We start from the raw sequence: 19,734 nt of genomic DNA on the forward strand, positions 1-19,734 counted from the left end.
TTTTTTTTTTGACTCCCCTCCTCGACTTTGGTCAGAGCCGTGGGAAGAGCGTCCAATTTCCCGTCCCGGGAAAAAAATCCCGGGATTTCCGTTAAAAAAAATATTTCCCGTTTTTAAATTTCCCGGGAATTCCCGGAATTCAAACGGAAGTATACATCTCGGATTAGTTTTCAAAAAGCCGTAAGAGCCATTGGTAAACAAAGTCCTTTTTGCATCGGTATTTGACCAACTTACGAAAAATTAATATCAAAAATGTTTGAGATTGTTCATCTACACGTCCTTCAAGTGCCTCCAACTAAAAATATATGAAATTTGCTTCATTTAGGAGAAAAAGGAAAATTAGTATCAGAGGTCACAGTGGCTCTTACGGCTTTTTGAAAACTCACCCGAGACATTAACATTTTCTTAATTTTTTGGATCCAATTTTTATAAAATGCTCTAGAAAAAATTAAGATACTCAATTATTATCAAGATTTATTTCTGATAATATTAGTTTCTGAAGCAACTGGAAATAGACCTAAGACCTTGCTTAATGAAAATAAACTTTTACAATCCAGGTAAACTTTTTTAAGAATAATTGGATATAGTATAAATAATATTTAAACCCTTTACCGCCAAAGCGAAATTGAGATTGTTTACGGTTTTGTTTACCATGATCAAATTAGATGAAAATTGAATTGCTACCATTAAATATTTCAAATAGGTTTTTGCAAGAAGAATTACTAAAATTCGTTCAAAAAATTTCAATTTAAGGTAAAAGTATTATGGAGCACTGTTGCAACAATGGGAGTTAAGGTAAGAACAGGATTGTCCGTCAGACCTGGATGCAAACGCAAAATTTTGCGCCTGTCATCATAGCCTGTCACCATTGAACAAAGCAACCCCTGTAGATTGTTCGACTGACAGTTGTTGGAAAAATCGAACTGGCACAGCGTTCTGCGTTCACCACTGCGTCGAACGGACAATCTTGTTCTTAGCTTTAGAAGGTTTGACACGAAAAAAATCATTTATCGTATAATTTGATTCATGTTTGCGTTCTGTGAAAAAACGTTCAACAGAAGTCAATTATAAACCTGAAAACCAAGTGTTAAAAACTATTAAAAATCATTGAAAAACTACTTTGTATTGTTTTAGAGGTGCCCGATTAATGCAAAAATTGTTTAAAAACTTGCTCCAAATATTTGGAAAAATTGAGTTGTTAAAAAAAAACAAAAACGAGAAGTTAGATTTTTAAGGAAAAACTAAAAAGTTTAACCATTCTGTTCAAGAGCTGAAACCTGTATTATTTGGTTTAGAAAAGTTATTTGTTATGAAAAAAAAAATTTTGAATGATTTTTTTCGTGTGCCAAACCATACTCTCACAACCTGGTCACAGAGGCAAGTTTTAAAGAAATTTTAAGATCAAAACACTTTGATGAAAAAATACTTCTCAACAAAAAATACCAGAAATCATTTCAAGTCAAGCAATTAGTTGATCTTTTCACTCATTTTAAACATTAAAGTCCCTGTCCTATCCTATGATTCAGCACCAAAATTAGAAAAAAAATTCAATAAATTTCCCGGGAAATTGGTTGAAAATTTCCCGTTTCCCGGGAAATTTGTAATCCCGGGAAATTGGACGCTCTAGCCGTGGGACATAAACTTCAAAAAACATTTGTAACTGCCTTATCTTAAAAAAAAAAACTAAAATTTTAAGATTTTAGAAAATTTCAAAAAATTAGAAAAATTAAAAAAAATAAATTTTAAAATTTACAAAATTTCAAAAATATCAAAAATTTAAGAAAATCCAAAGATATCAAAATTAAAAAAAAAAAATTAAAAAAATTAATAATAAAAAAAAGAATAAAAAAACTTAAACAAATAAAAAAAAATCATTTTAAAAGTAATTTTTTTTTGAAAAAAACTGAAAAAAATAATAGATAAAAATTCAAAAAAAAAATTAACACAAAAATTTTTTGTAATAATTTGACAAATAAAAAAAAATCTAAAATAAGATCTGAAAAAAAAATTAAATTTAATTACAGAAACTCTAATAATTGGCATTTATTATCTAAATAATGTTTTCAAACAAAACACTTAAAAAACATGTAATTGATAACCATCGAAAAAAATTCTAAATCAATAAAAAAATCAAACTAATGGGGTAATTCTCCACCAACTCACACAGCAGTTGCCCCGACCCATCTTCGATTTGCGTGAAGTTTTGTCCTTAGGGGTAACTTTTTCCTAGTAACATTTTAAAACTAACAGGTTTTATCATGGGTCTGGAAACTCGCATACAACCTAAATATGCTTTTATGGCCTACTTAAAACCTAAATTGTTACTAAGGTTGCCTTTGATCACAAATCCGTGGTTCGTTTTTTGATATCTCGTGACGGAGGGGTGGTACGACCCCCTATATTTTTGAATATGTGAAAAAAGAGGTGTTTTTTCAATATTTTGTAGCCTGAAACGGTGATGAGATAGAAATTTGGTGTCGAAAGGACTTTTATGTAAAATTGGATGCCCGATTTGATGGCGTGCTCAAAATTCGAAAAAAAAGTATTTTTCATCGAAAAAAATAAACACTGAAAAAGTTTATAAAACTCTGCCATTTTCCGTTACTCAACTGTAAAAATTAAGGAGCATGTCATTTTTAAAGAAATTTATTGAACTTTTTGAATATACATCAACCCAGAAGGGTAATTTTTTCATTTAGAACAAAAATTTTCAATTTAAAATTTCGTGTTTTTTCTAACTTTGCAGGGTTCTGTTTTAGAGTGTAATAATGTTCTACAAAGAAAAAAAAACCGTAATTTACGACAACAAACAAAATCATTGCCAGACTCAAGTTTTTTGTTTCAAATATTCAATCAATGTGACAAAATAAAACATACACCTTAAATTTAAAGTATGTTACTAAAGTAGAATTGAGTGATTTTAATTTGAAAATCGTACAAAATATTTCAAAACTATTTAAGAGTTAGAACATAATTTTTAAACAAGCGTGCTTGGGATTCCCTACTTTTTGACAAAAAATCACAAATTCCCGACATTTTTTCCGACTTTTTCCCGACTTTCCCGACTTGAGTGGCCACCCTGAGAACCTCACTGTAGCGTGCAGTCCAGATGAATCCGATGGTCTGCTGATCTTTACTCATGTTTTGTGTGCCCTGTCCACGGTCGGCTTGGCCCAAGGTTTCCAGTTTTGTGCGCTACCTATCCGGAACGAGATATTGGATTTTCCCCCTTCTGCTAATTTCTCGCTAAATCTTTCTAGAAATATTGTCCACCCCCCTCAGCTGAAAAAAATAAATCCGCAATCAACTGCGACAACTACGTGTGCTGATGGGAATAAATTTTCCAACTTTTCATCGCATCTTGAGCGGGCAAAAAAAACCGAAATGAAGCGGAACGATGGATTCGAAATTGAGTTTGCAATTCCATTTCACCCGGCAGGTCACGACGTCGTCGTTACGAGCCACCTCCCCCAACAGGTCATACACAGCCGACATGTAACACGTTGCTCGCCTCAATTCGAATCAATTAAGAAAGTCTTTATCTTCGATAATTACTTAATTCACTCGGACGGACACAGTACCCGCGGCAGCGCTTGGTGGACGGGGCGTTTAATTCATTTACAATCTCCTCGGTTGTCCCGCGAGTTAGGTCACTTACATCCCGACTGCGGTGACGAAGTGACTTTTTATGGAATCCTTCTCGCGGACGGTGTCGTTTGTCCGCTAATTGGTGTGGTACGTCTTTGTCGAAATATGGACCTGTTGTTGGGTCCATTATGGATGGACGCCCACGCCGCTGGGTGACCTCGAGCGATCCTCGGTGCGATCATCTTATTTAGGAGGTCGGGCAGATTTAATTGTGTTGGGCAAATACGGTTTTAAGAGTTGTATTGAACTATACTTTTCAACGTTTTCAAATCTCATATCTACCGTTACGGTAAGCCAACAAAGAACTAATTCAAGCTTGATCTCAACCATATCCGAGATTCTAAATAACGACGTCTGAAGGCGTAATTGGTGTAATCTACCCAAAGTAGCGTCAATTGCCCCGCCAATTGGGTGCATCCCAAAAAAGGAAATCAATTTAGACCCAGACTCATTCCATGCAGGAAAATGAGAAATGATTCCGTCGGCGGAAGTCCCATTGTCGAGCGACCTTTTGGAGAGGTTGTCAATCTTTGCTTGGCTATTTCATAGATTGACGCCTCCAATCAAGACTTCCGACTGATGTCGTCGTTATCTTCCTTTATTTGCGCAGATAATTGTCACATTTTCACGATAAGATAACGTTCGAAGAAAGAATACTAACTTGAGTCTTTTATCTTTTTTCCAGCAAACCCACACGACGGCTTCGGCGTTTCGAAGATGTACGCAAGGCAACTCCAACCGACGACGCAACATCTGTGATTTACCCGTGCACAAACACGCCATGGACACGATCCAGGAGGTGGTGGTGGCCAAGCCGATGGCCAGTGACCCCGAGCTGCTAGACGCTGCTTCGGGTGCGGCGCCAAACGACACGACCAAATCCTCGCAGGATTCGTCCTTTAGCCCGTACAACTGCTCGTCGCTGCTGATGGAGGAGGAAGACGATCAACAGCAGCAGCAGCAGCAGCAGCCCGCGGTTGAAGAGATAATCGAGCAACACGATGGCGTTAGTGGGGAAGAAGTGGCGGTGGACGCCGATGTCGTGAAGGTGCTGAATGGGGCCGGGACCGATGGTAGTGATAGTGGGGTTGAGTTTGGAGTGACCGGGTCGTTGAACGATACCGGGATTCTGCAGCGAGCGCTGAGCAACAACAGTGCCGGATATGCGAGCAGTTGCTGTGGGCTTGAAGAGGGCAACGGGGTCAGCGTGTCGTGCAACTCCAGTATGATCAGCTACAGCTCGGACGTGTACGACAAGACTGGCAGTACAATTCTGTTGGGCGGCGGCAGTCGACTCAGCAATGACTATTGCGCCAGTGAAGGTGGCAGTGAAAGTTCCTCGATCACCGGTGGACCGGTGAGTTCGCTCCGGAAGGGCGGTAGTTCGACGAAGAAAAAAGTGGCCATGAAGGAACCGCTCTCGAATCGGTCCCCGCGGAAGTCTGCCGAAAGCATCTGCTCGGCGCGAAGTAGCTCGCGATCGCGGGCCTCTTCGCTGGGACGATCGGTTTCGCTCAACCTGAAAACCCCGCCCACTTCAGCGATGAACGTGGCAGCCCGGGAACGGGCACGATCTCGTGAAAAGATGGCCGCCAGCACGGCCACCAAGACTGTCTCGACACCAAAATCAAACACCCTTCCGGCAAAGCGGCCACCCAAGCCGGATTCGTTGCCAACAGGACTGAAAGAAGCCTCGCCAGCACTGCAAAGGGTCACCGTCTCGAGGACGCCCTCCGTCACCCGGGGACGAACTCCGCTGGCCACGCCCACCGACGACGGACGCTGGCCATCGGTCGGCGGTAAAGGCACAACCACTCCAAGATCCACCTCGGCCAGAGGCACCTCCGCGGCCCCGGAAGGCGTCTCGATCAAAACTCGCGTCGGAACACTCGCGCTGGAAGCGAAAGTCAGCAGTCCGTTGGACAAATTTGGAACGCTGCCTCGCCGACGGAAAGAACGGTCCGCCGAAGACCTGCAAGGATCGAGCTCTCGAAGTGCGTCCGCGACGCGTAACCAGAACCCAATGACCACCTCGCTCATCAAGAAGCTTCCCTCGACCAAGCAGGAAACGCCCACGCGAACTCTTCCAAGCTACCCGAAACTCGCCAACACCGTGAAGAAGGCCATCCAAAAGACCAAAATCTACCACGAGACGAGCGTACAAACGGCCATCACCTGCAAGGACGTCGAGGACGCGTTCAACGGCAAAGCCAAGGACATCCGAGTCGATGCCATCGAACAGTGCCACAAACAAACCCAGTCCGACATCCGCGACAAGGAGATGGAACGACTCGAAGAGAAGCTGAAAAAGCTCACCGCGGAATACTCCACAATGCTCACGAAGCACTCGGAAAAGAGCCAAATGGTCACGGCCCTCGAGCAGAAGCTGCTCAAAGAGCGCGAGGAAAAGCTGGCCGCCCAGAAGGAACTCCAGATGAACAGCGAGCGCGTCCTCGGACTGCTCGAGTCCGTCCCGGGTGGCGTCCCCGTCGAATCGACCGGCTCAGACTGCGACAGCCTTCTCATGCTCGAATCCCAACTGCAACTCTCCGGTTCCGTGCTCGAGAAGAAGCAGGAGGAAATCGCCAAACTGCGCACCATCTGCCGGACGCTGCACGCCGACATGGAGCTGTCCCTCAAGAACCAGGAGGAGCTGCTGAGACAGAAGACTGAGCTGGAGGAGGAGTCCAGCGAGATGCAGGACTTTTTGCAGGCCGAAAAGGCGTCCTGCGTGGAAGCGCTGAAGGAGGCCGAACTGGAGATGTCCCAGCTGCGCCAGACGTTGGCCCTACGCGAGGGAGAGATCGAGCGGCAGCAGGAGGAGTGCCGCCACCTGGTGCGCATCGGCGAGCAGAGGAGGTAGGTCATACGACATCTTAGTGGTTTTTTACGATTTTGCAAATTTTACGTGATTTTTAAATTTTGATTTTTTGATTTGGATGAAACTTTAACCCAACTAAAAGTTGAATGCCAAAAATGCTAAAATAAAAAAAACACACACATTCGAGCTAAAGTCCGCCTCGAGTAAGCACACAAATGTTTGCCATTTACTGGCCAATAAAATCAAATTTAATGCACTTTTGGTCAAAATTTCTCATCACTTTGATTGCACACACATTCACACACACAAGATGAGAGCTCAACGAAAGCCGCCGCTAACGTCTAAACAGCGCTCAGGATATAAAAATGGCTTCCTATTCGACAATATATCCTCTTACACATGCTTTAGCTTTTCACGTGAAAAATAATCATGAAACATGTAATTAATTAGCAAGCCCAATCAAAAAAACAGTCATTTGACATTTTTCCTATTCTCGTCGAAGGCTGACGAAAAAAGAACGAGAAGCGAAGGCAAATAAAGAACAATGGTTGGCCACCAACACTGCCAGCAGCACGTGTAAGAGTAAGCCAGTGATGCCAGGAAAAAAAACTTCATTTTACCTTAAAGTTGTGTATAAACGATATGCACTGGCAGCCGCACAAGTGCGCTGAATGAAAAAAAGAATTCGGCCGATAATAGAAATTGCGTGGGCTCCAGTGCATTCTCGTCTGACTAGATTAGACTGTGGAAATATTTTTGTAAAATGATTGTAAAAGCAACAGGAATAACTTTTGGTGAAAGTCAACTTAAACAGACATTTTCACAAAAAGCTGCTCTACTAGTTGGTGTACTTGGTTTTAGTTAATTTGAAGGAACACCCCAAATTATCGAGCATCATTCAGACGCCACCGCTTAGAGTAACCGGAAAACGGGAATAGAACTCACTATGCAATCCAAAAGTACATCCTTTTTTCTTTTTTTTTTTTGATAAAATGTACTGTTTTCAAGTTATGTGCTAGTTACAGCTATAGTTTATTTGAAAAATAATTTTTAAAAGAAAAACACATCCGTAAATAAATCAAAATATAATATTTTTGAAAAACTTTGAAATTTTCCTAAAATTTTCTCTCTGGAATTTTGAAATTCGGGCAATTAGTTTTTGAGATACTGTACTGACGAAATCTCGTAAACGGTCTGATTTTCAATGTAAAAAATATTTTTGTGCATAATAAGACAAATAAAATAGATAATAAGATCAGAATATTTCGCAAAAGTTTCATTTTTTTACTTTGAAAATCGGACCAACAGTTTCCGAGCTCCGTCAATTGAATATACAGGCCAATCAAGGGACAAACACAGAATTTCATTTTCATCGATTCAAATTCTTTGTTAGACTGTATCTCAGAAACTTATTGCCCGATTTTTCCACAGAAAAATTAAGAAGAATTTCCTCACCTCTTCAATATTTTTTTGGAAGTGCGTTTCTTTCAAGAAGTATTTTTAAACTAAACAAATTTAAAGCGAAAAAAATACCCAAAAGTGACACAATCTTTGAAAATCGGACAGTTAACCCTCAGCCGGTCATTTTGAGCAACTTTTGTTCAACGAAAAATTTCTTTCATTTGTTGTATTTTAATTTGCATTTCTCTTGTTTAGTTTATGTTTCTTTTGGTAGTATTTCGTAAAACAAGTATAATTTCCAACCCTCAAATTTTCTTAATTGAAAAGCGTTCTTTTTCCAATGCTTTTTAAAGCTCAAAAATTTGTTGAACATGGATTTTTGGCGATTTTTCGAAGCCCGTCTAGAGGCGGGGTTGGGTTGTTGAGGGTTAAGGAGGTATTAGACTATGGCAAACAATCAAACAAATTCGTACTTTTTTGTGTTCGACAGTTTGGCAAAATTGCAAACAAAGCCAAATCTAGAGTGTTTTTTGAATAGATCCTATAAACATATGAAACACAATGGCTTAGGAACTTGAAAAAAAAACTTTAGAATTGTATGCTGACGTATCTGCAAACAAATGCAGGCAAACAAACACAGCACGCAAACTGCTAATGTGTCAAAAAATTTGTTTGTTTGTTTGTCATAGTTTAATACCTACTTATTACGTCCTTTAGTAACCGAGAAACATCCCTACAAAGAATTACAATCGATGAAAAAGAGTGTCATCTAATTAGCCTGTAATTTTAAACTTAAATTTTTAAATTAAAATAAATAAAAATTTTAGTCATTTTTCGGCATTAAAAAAACTTTTTTTTAATTAGTATCTTCTATTCCAGATTTTGCAGCATCATGCACTATGGCTTAAAACATTTTTTAATAGTACCCAAACATATATAAAAAAAAACGAAACTAAAATTAAATCATTTTCAACTTTTAGTACTGAAAAGTTACATAGAAAGATCGGGAAACAACATTTCCGTATGCCTATTTTTTTTCTTAAAAGTCTTAATCATGATCTACAACTTTGCCCAAGACACCAAGTCGATCAGACAATCTCTTCTCAAAAATACAGAATTTCACACATTGACACACCTATTTTGTATGATCAACCCCCAACATTGTATGGAAATACTTATTATGCAAAATCGCTTTTTTTGACATAGGAAATGAATGGACAGAGTTTCATACAAACAAAAGTTGATTTGCGAAATCGTAGAGAACTCCTCAAAACTCATCTTTGTTTTATGTTTTTTTACTAAATTTTCCTTCAACCACCAGACAAGAGTACCTCGGCATGCAGGCCAAGTACAACGCGCTCGAAAGTCGCTCCAAGGACATTCTGCTGCAGCAGGGTGCGGCCGTGTCGGGCGCGTCGGTTGCCCTGTCCGGACTCGGAACCCGGCTGGACCATCTCGTGGAGCAGCTGATTGCGTCGTACAACATTTCCGAGCAGGACCTGGAGGTTAGTAACGCGATTGCGTGTGTAATTCTGTGCTGATGATTCTATGTTTAGATGATCTTTATTATAGTTTTTTTTTGTTTTTGTTCGTTCTTATCGGTGAACGCGTCTGTTTGAATCACTCTTTCTATAATTACAAAGTGTTTCGATAACGTTTATTGCTCTTCATCCTATCTGTTCGCTAGATGAAACGAATGAAAATGCTAGAGATTCTCGATAGTACTGACTAGTATGACTAATGTAAAACAAAATAATCACATTCTCACGCATCCTCGTTTCCACCATTTATTCTCCATTCTATGGCTACGATCTACTCCCGTTCACCTACACACACTAATCAACCTCCTCCGTGAACCACCATTCGTGATATCCTTTCAATCCAACCTAACCTTTTGAAACCGAAAAAATACACAAACCTTTCGTGTAACAACTCTGTAGAGGTTACGTATGCTACGGTAAGTCCGCCACGCCAGCACCACTCCGGGTTTGAACGATTGTCTTTTGTCCTCTGCAAATTCCCCCCAGAAAAATAACTGACCCTCTATAGCTCAAGCAGGATCCTCCCTCCTCTCTCTTGTGTGCGGTAGAGTAACCCGTTTTGTAGATCGCATGTTTTAGAAACCTTTCTCGAGCGCAACTGTGCATGGAAGTGATTTTGTTTGCCAACCGATGACCCCATCGCGATCGTCAGATGCTAACCAGTTCAAATCTCCCCCTTCGCAGGACGTAATCTACCACAACGAAGCGTACACCAATAGCAGCAGCGGGGACGGTAGCCCCGAGTGTGAACAGCAACCGGCCGCGGCGTACTGTGATCAACAGCCGGCACCGTGCGCAACTCCGGCCAAGGCGCCACTATCACCGCAGCGCGGCCAGTCCTTTATCGCGGCCGTGATAAGCGCGATCAAGAACGCCACCAGCAAGTCCGCTGCCGCGGGCAAGTCGGCGTCGGTGGCGACGCCCAAGGAGCGCAAGGAGATTTGCGGTCACGGTAGGATTGGGATTGCTGCGAGGGGTGTTTCAGTTTTACCAACCTTCCTCTTTTTTGTCACAGAATCCGACTCGACGGAGATGCTGGACTCGGAAACGGAGCCCTGCCTCATGATGGACAACGTCCTGGAGGACGTCGCGATGCCCGACTCGCACTCCCACAACATGGTCTCGTCGTCGACGCGAATCTCCCAGATCGAGATGCCGTCGTCGCTCGAAAGCGGAGCGGCCAACGCGATGATCTCGCACGACGAATCGCTGGACAACCTGTCCCAGGCCATAGCCAACCGGCAGCAGATCGAGCTGCAGTCGAGCATCATCGCGAGCGGCCGGTCACCGCGGCGTCAGTTCCGGCAGTCGAACGGCGAGCAGAGACCGGCGAACGCTGGAACCACCACCGCCGGTGATCACACCACCGCTAGTCACTCGTCGTCGCTGGAGGACGACGAGAACAGTTGCTGCGGCGAGGCCTCGATCGCGGAAATGCCCTCGATTTGCGAGTACTGCAACGCGCAATCGCTCGTCGATCAGGTCATCGACGTGGACAACCTGATCACGAAGCTGCTGAAGGTGCTGCGCATCGTGCAGATGGACAACGATCACTGCATCCAGGAGCTGGTCGTTCACAAGTGGGTGCTCAAAACGGTTCTTCGATGTTTAAAGTTGTACAGTCGACTCTCTGGCTGTCGATCTTCTCGATATCAATATTGCTCCTTCTATCGACGAATTCTTCAGTCCATTCAAACTGCATACTTCGATTGTCTTTATTCCTCGATATTTTCTCTTGCTTGAAGGATCTCTTCCTCGACGGTCCCTTGGATTTTTTTTGCTTTAAAAATCTCTTCCGGTTGTCAATATTGTCACTATCTCATGGCTTGCATAGACATTTTTCTTTGCGAAACGAAGCTTTGAAGGGTGTTTGACATTAGTTTGTTTTTGTTTGCTGGACGTTGCCATGATTCTCTCCCATAGCTGGGTACCAAGAAAAACATATTTTCAATCGAGTCTTCATTATGCATCGTTCTGTAAACTGATGATTTTCTTCCTCGACGGTCCCTTGGATATTGACAACCAGAGAGTCGACTGTATAACACTTTAAATTCTTGTAGGAACAAGCTGGCCCTAACCAACGAGGAGATCCAGGATCGCGCCAAGGAGTACGAGGAGTTGAACGTCAAGCTGAAGGAGGATCTGGCGGATGCGTCGCAGCAGCTGGTGGCCCGCGGCAACGAGCTCACCAAAAGCAAGGCCGAGCTGGTTTGCCACCGGCAGGAGATTGATGTGAGTAAATTGATTTTTTTCGTGACCCTTTAGTTCATTAAATCAGTTTTGGGAAAAAAGTGGTTTGGGAATACTTGATGAAAATTGGGAATAGAACCAATTCCACCTCAACCAGATTTTGGATACCACGACCGCCCTCCATTGCCGGCCGCTCGCATTTTCACAGATGCTTCACTTTTTTTAAGGGGATAAGGGAAATTCTCCACGGTATCCTCTAGTACGTTACGCTTGAAGTTGATTATGTGTTGTCAGAAACAAATTGTTTAACATGTATAAATTATGTCTCAACATTTCCTAATGATTTACGTTCCTTTATTAAAATTCCCATTGAAAAAAATATGTCGTGAATTTTAAATTCAGAAAATCTGGAGCAACGTATTTTAAAAAGGCGCATAAGTATTTTGACAGTTGGAATTATTCTGAAAATTCCAATACAATATTTGACCATTGAACAAGACCCGCATTTTTTAAAGGTAGCTGGGGAGCCCAGCTTTTCAAAGATAAAAAAAAAAAAAGTTAAATAGGATGACTTAAAAATGGCTTTAACTCAAAAACCGTGCATCTATCAACATTTTACGAATACTCTTTTCATACAAAATCTTCAGAAAGATACAAAATCTTTAGAATGATTTTTTTTGTGCATTTTCTCGATACTTTCAAAGAACACTATTTTCAATAAACATAAAACGGAGTTATTAGACTATGGCAATCAAACAAACAAACTCGACTTTTTTCGTGTTTAACAGTTTGACAAACTCGCAAAACAATGCCAAATGATGAATATTCTGCTAACAAATTCAGGCAAACTGTCAAAAAGTTTGATAGTTTGTTTGTTTGTCATAGTCTAATACGTCCTTAACTGGGCCGAAAAGAAAACGTCAGTCACAGCATATAGCTCAAAAGATGTCTTTTTGTCTACTTAAATATAAAAAATAAAGAAAAGGGATAAAGTTTGGCAAAACCGAGTTTTTGTGAAAAAAATTATTTAAAAAAATAAGTGTAACTATTTTTTTCTGGATGGTTTTAACAATAAACTACAATTTGGCGAGGATACCAAAAGGATCAGAAAATCCCTTCTCCCTTCTTCTTAATTCAACCATATCATGTTAAATTTTCAATGCTTGCACTAAGAATATTTTTTTTGAAAATCTAGTAAGTTTCAAAATAAAATATGTACTCAAATTTTTCACAAAATACCGTATTTTTTGAAAGTACTCAAATTTTCCTAATTTGCAATATGGGTATCCAACAAAACAAAATTTTGCATGCTTTTTCACTTTATTAGGTTTTTTTAAATACTAAAATTTTCACAAATTACCGTATTTTTTGAAAACACTAAAATTTTCATAATTTGCGATATTGATACCGAAGCGAAATTTGGTATGTTTTTTCACTTTATTTGAGATTTTGTTTGGAAAATACAAAAATTTTCACAAATTACCGTATTTTTTCGAAAACACTCAAATTTTTAAAATATTCAAAATGGGTACCAAACGCAGCGAAATTTGGTTTGCTCTTTCACATTAGTATACTGCCCCTGATCGCATAAATGTCCCATATGCATTTTCATCGTTTTTGAGTTATTGATGCAGTTTGGTTCAAAATCATGAGCTCTTTCCAAAAAGCCTATAACATCCAGTACATTGTTCTAGAAAACTGGAGGAAATCCAGTTTTTTCACGAAAACTTTACACATAGGCTTACGTATGGGACAAACTTCAAATGCGTTTTTCTCAGCTTGCTGTTTTTACATATGGGACATTTATGCGAACATGGGCAGTATAGTTTTTTTTGGAAAGTAGTATTTCAAAGGCATACCAAATTTCGTTTCGTTTGATACCCATACAATACTTTGAAAATTTGAGTATTTTCGAAAAAAAAAAATACGGTAAGGGACCATCTATAACGTGGACACTTTTTTGAAATCACAAACCCGCCCTCGTGGACAATTTTCATACAAAAAAATCTTTTTCTTGTACGGTGCGTGGACAATCACTTGAAGCATTGAAAATATAACATGATATGGTTGAATTAATCGATTTTAAAAGTTTAAAAAAATGAGTTATCGTCCTTTATCGGCGATAGAATTATCGAAATAACGATAACGATAGATGACAAATATTCATAGAAAAACACAAAAAAGGGGGTTTTTGCGAAATTTTAGAGAACTACTTAGTAGTAAAATCGAAGTCCCACTCGAATATCCCGAAATTGAAAATTTCTAGCAAAACAATGCAAAAGGAGTGTAGTGCTAGATTTGAGTTTCTTTGCTCAATGTATTGTAGATGAAGGAGAAAAGACAAGTTTTCTTTAGAATTTCTCTCTTTGTCAGTGTCAAAATAAAGTCTTTTGATGAAGATTCTTCCGTGCTCACACAATCCCGTGTGAAACTCTCTTTTTCTCTCTCATTCCAACATTCACAATCATTCCCCCTCGACAGAGCGTGGTCACAAAAGCCACTACAAAACAAATATTGCTTACGCAGTTTAACGTGGACGTAATGCGTGGTCGGTTTCCATTCCCTCTCTCGCGTTCTTTTATTGCGGTTTTCTGAGAAAACAAAAGGATCATCGGCGAGTATTCTTCAACAAAGAAAAGAGAAGTGATAGAGTGATAGAAAGAGCATGCTCATGCTGGCAATCACGAAATAAATGAAAAGAACTCACAAGCGATAGGGACGTTCGATATATCATCTGGTATTTTGGGGCAGGAATCTTCAAATGATAGTTTTTTTCTATCACTAATTTACAACCCTGGTCTTATCCGTTTTGCCTCACATTTTTTTTGTCGTAGAGGGTTCATATTTGGCATTAGTTCATCTCATGACAAACAAATGCTGAGTGTTTCGTCAACAGTTGCCTTCTAACTCAAATGCATCCAAATTCAACCGACCTCGTTTCGCCTTTCCAGAAACTCAACGAGGACATCTGTCAGCTTAGCACGCTGTGCAGCAACAACAAGCAGCAACAGAACGCCAACATGCTGACGATCAACCGCGAGGACGTCATCAGCGCGCTCAAGCTGTGGAACGAAAACGACTCCATCCCGGAGAAGGACCTGATCAGCCACGTGGTGCAGGCTTGCAACGAGGTTTGAACGGCGAAATTTCTTTTATTCGGGAAAAGGTAGGAATGTTCTGATGAGGGGTTATTTTTAAATTTTTGACAGATTCCGAAGCTGAAGGCGCGCCTCTGCGAGAAGGAGCAGCAGCTGGCGGCGATGCAGCAAACCAGTGCCACCCGGCTGATGAGCGCAAGCTGGCACCAGGCCCTCGGGGAGGCCAAGCGGCAGTACGAGGCGATCGATCGGGCGCTAGAAGTAAGTGCTAGCGGGTTATTGAGATCAAAGTTCGTAGAAAAGTTGCTCGTGCACCAGTTGTTTAAGTGGGGGTTGAACGGGGTGCTGGGAATAATTGTATATTGTTGCTTTTTCAAGGGGACTTTATTTTCGTGGGGGAGATAGTTGTTAATATATATTAGACTTAAGAGCGATGGTGTAACTTCCCATTAATTGTAAGATAACAAAAGTGATGGCTATGGGTGCTTCAATATCCTATCGACAAAGTTCCTTACCAGTGTGCAGTTAATCCAAATGAAAATAAATTTATGTTGCTCTATTGTTTGTTACCTCTGTCTTTCGTCTCCCCCGTCTCTCTGCACGATATCTGAGTGTTGTTGTAATCCTACCCAACCTGCCTAAACGCAGTCCAGCTGTAGAAATATAGAACTTGAGAGAATAGCCCTTGCTTCAGGCGACTCCAAGAACACCAAAAAACACCATCTGCATGCTGCATGAAACCTCCTCGCCGCGGAATAGCACGTATCGTACTAATAGCTTAACCACCAAAAAAAAAGTTCAAAAAACATGCCAACACATTCCCACAACCCCACTCTCTCGCCCCCACAGACGCTACACAGCGTACAGTCGATCGTGCAGCAGTCGCCGGCCCTTACCGAGCTGCAGCGTGATCTCGAGGAAACAAACTTCCAGTCGATCCCGCTGGTCTCGCTGCCGGCGCACCTGGTCAACGGGAATGGGGTTGCCGCCGTAGCGGCCGCCATCGACCTGAACGCCAACCAGACGAGCAACGGAAACGGTTCGCCGGTCGCAGCCGTAGCAGGACTGCAGCTGACCCAGCCGGACTTTATCGATTCGACGGCATGATCACCGCGCGAGCGTGAGTTTGTAAGTATGGTAAGTAAAACTAGCTAGAACTCGTTTAGTGTGTAAGGCGTCAAACCAGTGTGGATTGAAGAAGAAAATTGTGATCAACAAAATTGTGTGTAGACAAATAAATTATACTGAGTTGTTTTTTCCACCGTAGCTAACCACAATTCAAACAGAATAGTTCCAGATAGAATTTAGGTCAGAAAAAAAAATAAATTAGTGTCCAAAATAGATTGTAGATGTTGCCCAATACCAAGCTGTAGTATTCAAAGGTAGTTAAATTTTACGAACAAAAAAATCACAACACTTAAACTTTTAACCCATAGTTGTCCGCCGTCGTCAGTTTGTTCCGAAAGATAGTTGCATTTTCCTGCGTGATTCGACAACGAAGAACACGTCAATTAGAGAGAGAGAAAGTAAACAAAGATACTTTGTGCAGTCTGCAGTGTTTCTCGAGCGTGCGAAGCGATTGCCTGCTTGGATTCCGATCGGTCCGAAACACTTTTGGCGCCAAATTTGCACACCGCAAAAGATTGATCCGCTTTCGGCGAAGCGTGCGATTGTTTGACAGATTTCAGGTTTTATTTTTGAATTGAAAAAATGAGAATTTCCAAAACTAGCCTGTAATTTTCGCATGGTCGTAACAATCATTTTCTCATCATTAACTAAAAAAAGTTTGTTTTTCAAAAATTTAGGCCTGAAAGTGTTGAGTTATTTTATCAAAATAAACTTCTTCAAATAGAATCCTCTCATACTTTTTTTTTTGTAAAAGTTTATTTATTTTTAATTCATCAAGTTTAAATATCGTTCTTTAAAAAAAAACATTCAAATTGCATCTTAAAAAACACTCAAAATTGAGGTTTTGGTATTTGTTAAATTTTTGTATTTAGCATTTTATATTATTTTTTTTATAACATCATTATTTTTTTAATATAAAATTTGAGCTCTGCGACCCAATTTAAGTTAAAAAAAAAATTACAAGATTGCCGCCATCTTGGTTATCAAAATTCTAAATCATTTTGAGTACAGTCCAGACTCGATTATCCGAAGGCCTTGGCAAAATTTCACTTTGGCTAATCGAAACATTGGATAATCACATCAGAAAAAAATATATATATTTTCGATGTCTTATTTTTGATTGTTGAGCTTCAGTAATTATTCTAAAGTTATTTAGAATTTTTAAATCCAAGATGGCGGTCAGAATGGCGGTGATGAAATTTGGAAAAAAATGCTTTTTTAATATCAAAATTCTAAATCATTTGGAGTACAGTCCAGACTCGATTATCCGAAGGACTTGGCAAAATTTCACTTCGAATAATCAAAACTTTGGATAATCGAATCACGAAAAAAGAAATATTTTTTTTAGTTTTCTTATTTTTGATTGTTTAGCTTTAGTGACTACTCTGAAGTTATTGATTTTTTTTTAATTCAAGGTGGCGGTCGAAATGGCGGTGATGATTTTTTTTTAATTATATAATCAATCAATTATTCAAATTTGACTAAAATGGGGTCGCAAAACTCGAATTTAATGTTAAAAGTAAGAATATATAAAAACACAAAAACATTTTTTTTATTCGTGATTCGATTATCCGAAGTCCCATACAAAACTTCGGATAATCGAGGCTTCGGATAATTGAGTCTGGACTGTAGTTTAGGAGTCATACTAAAGTTCGATAGTCAAAAATAAGACAAAGGGGATAAAAAAAATCTTAATTCGTTTAACCAAATATTTTATTTTCAGAAGTGAACTTTTCAAAACCTTTCGGAAAATCGAATCTGGATTGTATCACTTTTTTGAAAATACTTAAATTTTCTAAATATGCAATATGAGTATTGACTGACTGAACATTCGTATGGAATTTTACTAAACTAGGGTTGGTGCAAAATATTAAAATTTTCACAAAACACCGTATTTTGGAAAATACATACCTAAATTTGGTTCTATAAACATATGAAACACAATAGCTTATAGGACCTTTTCAAAAAAAAAAATCTATTTGAAAATACTCAAATTTAAAAGTACTGTTTTATGGGTTCAAACGACTTAAAATTAAGTATGGAATTTCCTAAAATCTAGATTAAATTTTCCAAAGGTCCTATCAGCATCAGTCTCCGTGACTTATTGGTTGTTTTGAAAATTTACTCTAGATATAATGGTTTTGGGTGTTAAATATTTAAATTTTAACAAGATATCGTATTTCTGTTTTGAAAACTTATGTTTTGTGAAAGGATTTTTGTTGGTATCATATGACTCCAAGTTTGGTATGGATTTTATTCGAAAAACACATAAATAATACAAAAAAAAAAAAAACAAAATTTACAATATGGGTGAATCGTGAATCTTGGTGAAATTTGGTATGGATTTTTACTTAATTTGAGTTTCAGGTGTTAAATATGATCATTTTCTTAAAATATCTTATTCTTTTAAAATACTCAATTTTCCACAAAATTGCAAGGTGGATACGCGAAAATCTGTTGTAGATGTCAAATATGATCATTTTTCACAAAATTATTGTATTTTCAAATGTACAAAAAAAACTATACTTAATCCACCTTTAGGTGGTTGGTGCCTTCCTCAAATTCATAAAGTCAATACATTCAGAAAAAATAGCAACATTCCCTTAACATGTTTAACAAATCAATTTTATTACTGATTTCTTTTGATAGGGTTCGCAGACCTTCAATTTTTCTGGCTCATCGGCAAGGTCTGATAAAAAAACGTATCCAACGAAAGTTCACATGGAAGATTCAGACAATATTGTTATCACAATATCTCAGATCCGGCCTACAGAAAGTATATAAATAACACTTAAGTGCCAATAACTTTTGATAGGTTTGTCAGATCATTGATGTTTTAGGCTCATTTGAAAGGTCTTTCAATTATCTAACTAACGATGGGTCGCATGATGGACCCGGACATCATTTTTACTGAAATATCTGAGATCCGGCCTCCAAAAAGTGTATAAATAATACTTAAGTGCTAATAACTTTTTATAGGGCAGTCAGATCCTTGATGTTTTAGGCTCATTTGAAAGGTCTTTCAATTATCTAACTAACGATGGGTCGCATGATGGACCCGGACATAATTTTTACTGAAATATCTGAGATCCGGCCTCCAAAAAGTGTATAAATAACACTTAAGTGCTAATAACTTTTGATAGGGTTGTCAGATCTTCAATGTTTTGGGCTCATTGGAAAGGTCTTTTTAATACCTTTCTGAAAATGTATAACATGATAGGGTTTCTTGCAAAAATCACCCTTTTTACAATCTTCCGGACAGACACCAAAATCGTTTTTTTTAGCATAACTTTTGAAGTACTTAACCAAACTTGCTGATTTTAAATAGAGACCTATGGGACCCCAAGACGGATCGAATGAGACCAATACGGTCAAAATCCGTTCATCCAGTCCGGAGATAATCGAGTGACAATTTTTTGTCCACCCACCTACACACATCCACACAGACATTTGCTCAGAACATGATTCTGAGTCGATAGGTATATGTGAAGGTGGGTCTACGAGGTCGAATTAAGAAGTTCATTTTTCGAGTGATTTTATAGCCTTTCCTCAGTAAGGTGAGGAAGGCAAAGATCAAAATTTGCGACATCGATATTTAATATGTACTTGCACTAAATTCTAAATTTGGAAGTTAAATATTATCATTTTCACAAAATATCGAAATTAAAAAAAAAATCCAATTTTCAAAATTTGCAATATAGGTATTAGGGTGGTCCGAGTCCAGGCTTTCTCTGCGCTACCCCCTGAAATCAAAGATTGACCTATCACCAGGCTAAATTTCAAATTTAAGCTCATTGTGACCACGGGAACCTTTCCTTCTAATCGCTTTAAGTTTGTATGGGAAAAATCCTCATAATGTATGGAGAAAAGCAACTGTTTCAGTTTATTGCCTGTGGAAGGCGCAATG

General features: G+C 39.3%; 1 protein-coding gene across 1 annotated transcript in view; it reads left to right on the forward strand.

Moving 5' to 3' along the window:
• LOC6034073 (myosin-9) overlaps positions 1–16,128 on the forward strand; it is a 95,458-nt gene extending 79,330 nt beyond the window's left edge. Inside the window, exons 3-10 of the mRNA XM_001844396.2 lie at positions 4,334–6,507; positions 9,192–9,375; positions 10,096–10,363; positions 10,427–10,991; positions 11,472–11,643; positions 14,553–14,732; positions 14,811–14,960; positions 15,549–16,128. Of these exons, the coding sequence (XP_001844448.1) occupies positions 4,430–6,507; positions 9,192–9,375; positions 10,096–10,363; positions 10,427–10,991; positions 11,472–11,643; positions 14,553–14,732; positions 14,811–14,960; positions 15,549–15,806 (3,855 nt within the window). The 5' untranslated portion in view covers positions 4,334–4,429 and the 3' untranslated portion in view covers positions 15,807–16,128. The remainder of the gene's footprint in view (positions 1–4,333; positions 6,508–9,191; positions 9,376–10,095; positions 10,364–10,426; positions 10,992–11,471; positions 11,644–14,552; positions 14,733–14,810; positions 14,961–15,548) is intronic.
• The last annotated feature ends 3,606 nt before the right edge of the window (positions 16,129–19,734 follow it).

Source organism: Culex quinquefasciatus, chromosome 3 (genome assembly GCF_015732765.1).
Source record: "Culex quinquefasciatus strain JHB chromosome 3, VPISU_Cqui_1.0_pri_paternal, whole genome shotgun sequence".
Lineage (NCBI taxonomy): Eukaryota > Metazoa > Arthropoda > Insecta > Diptera > Culicidae > Culex > Culex quinquefasciatus.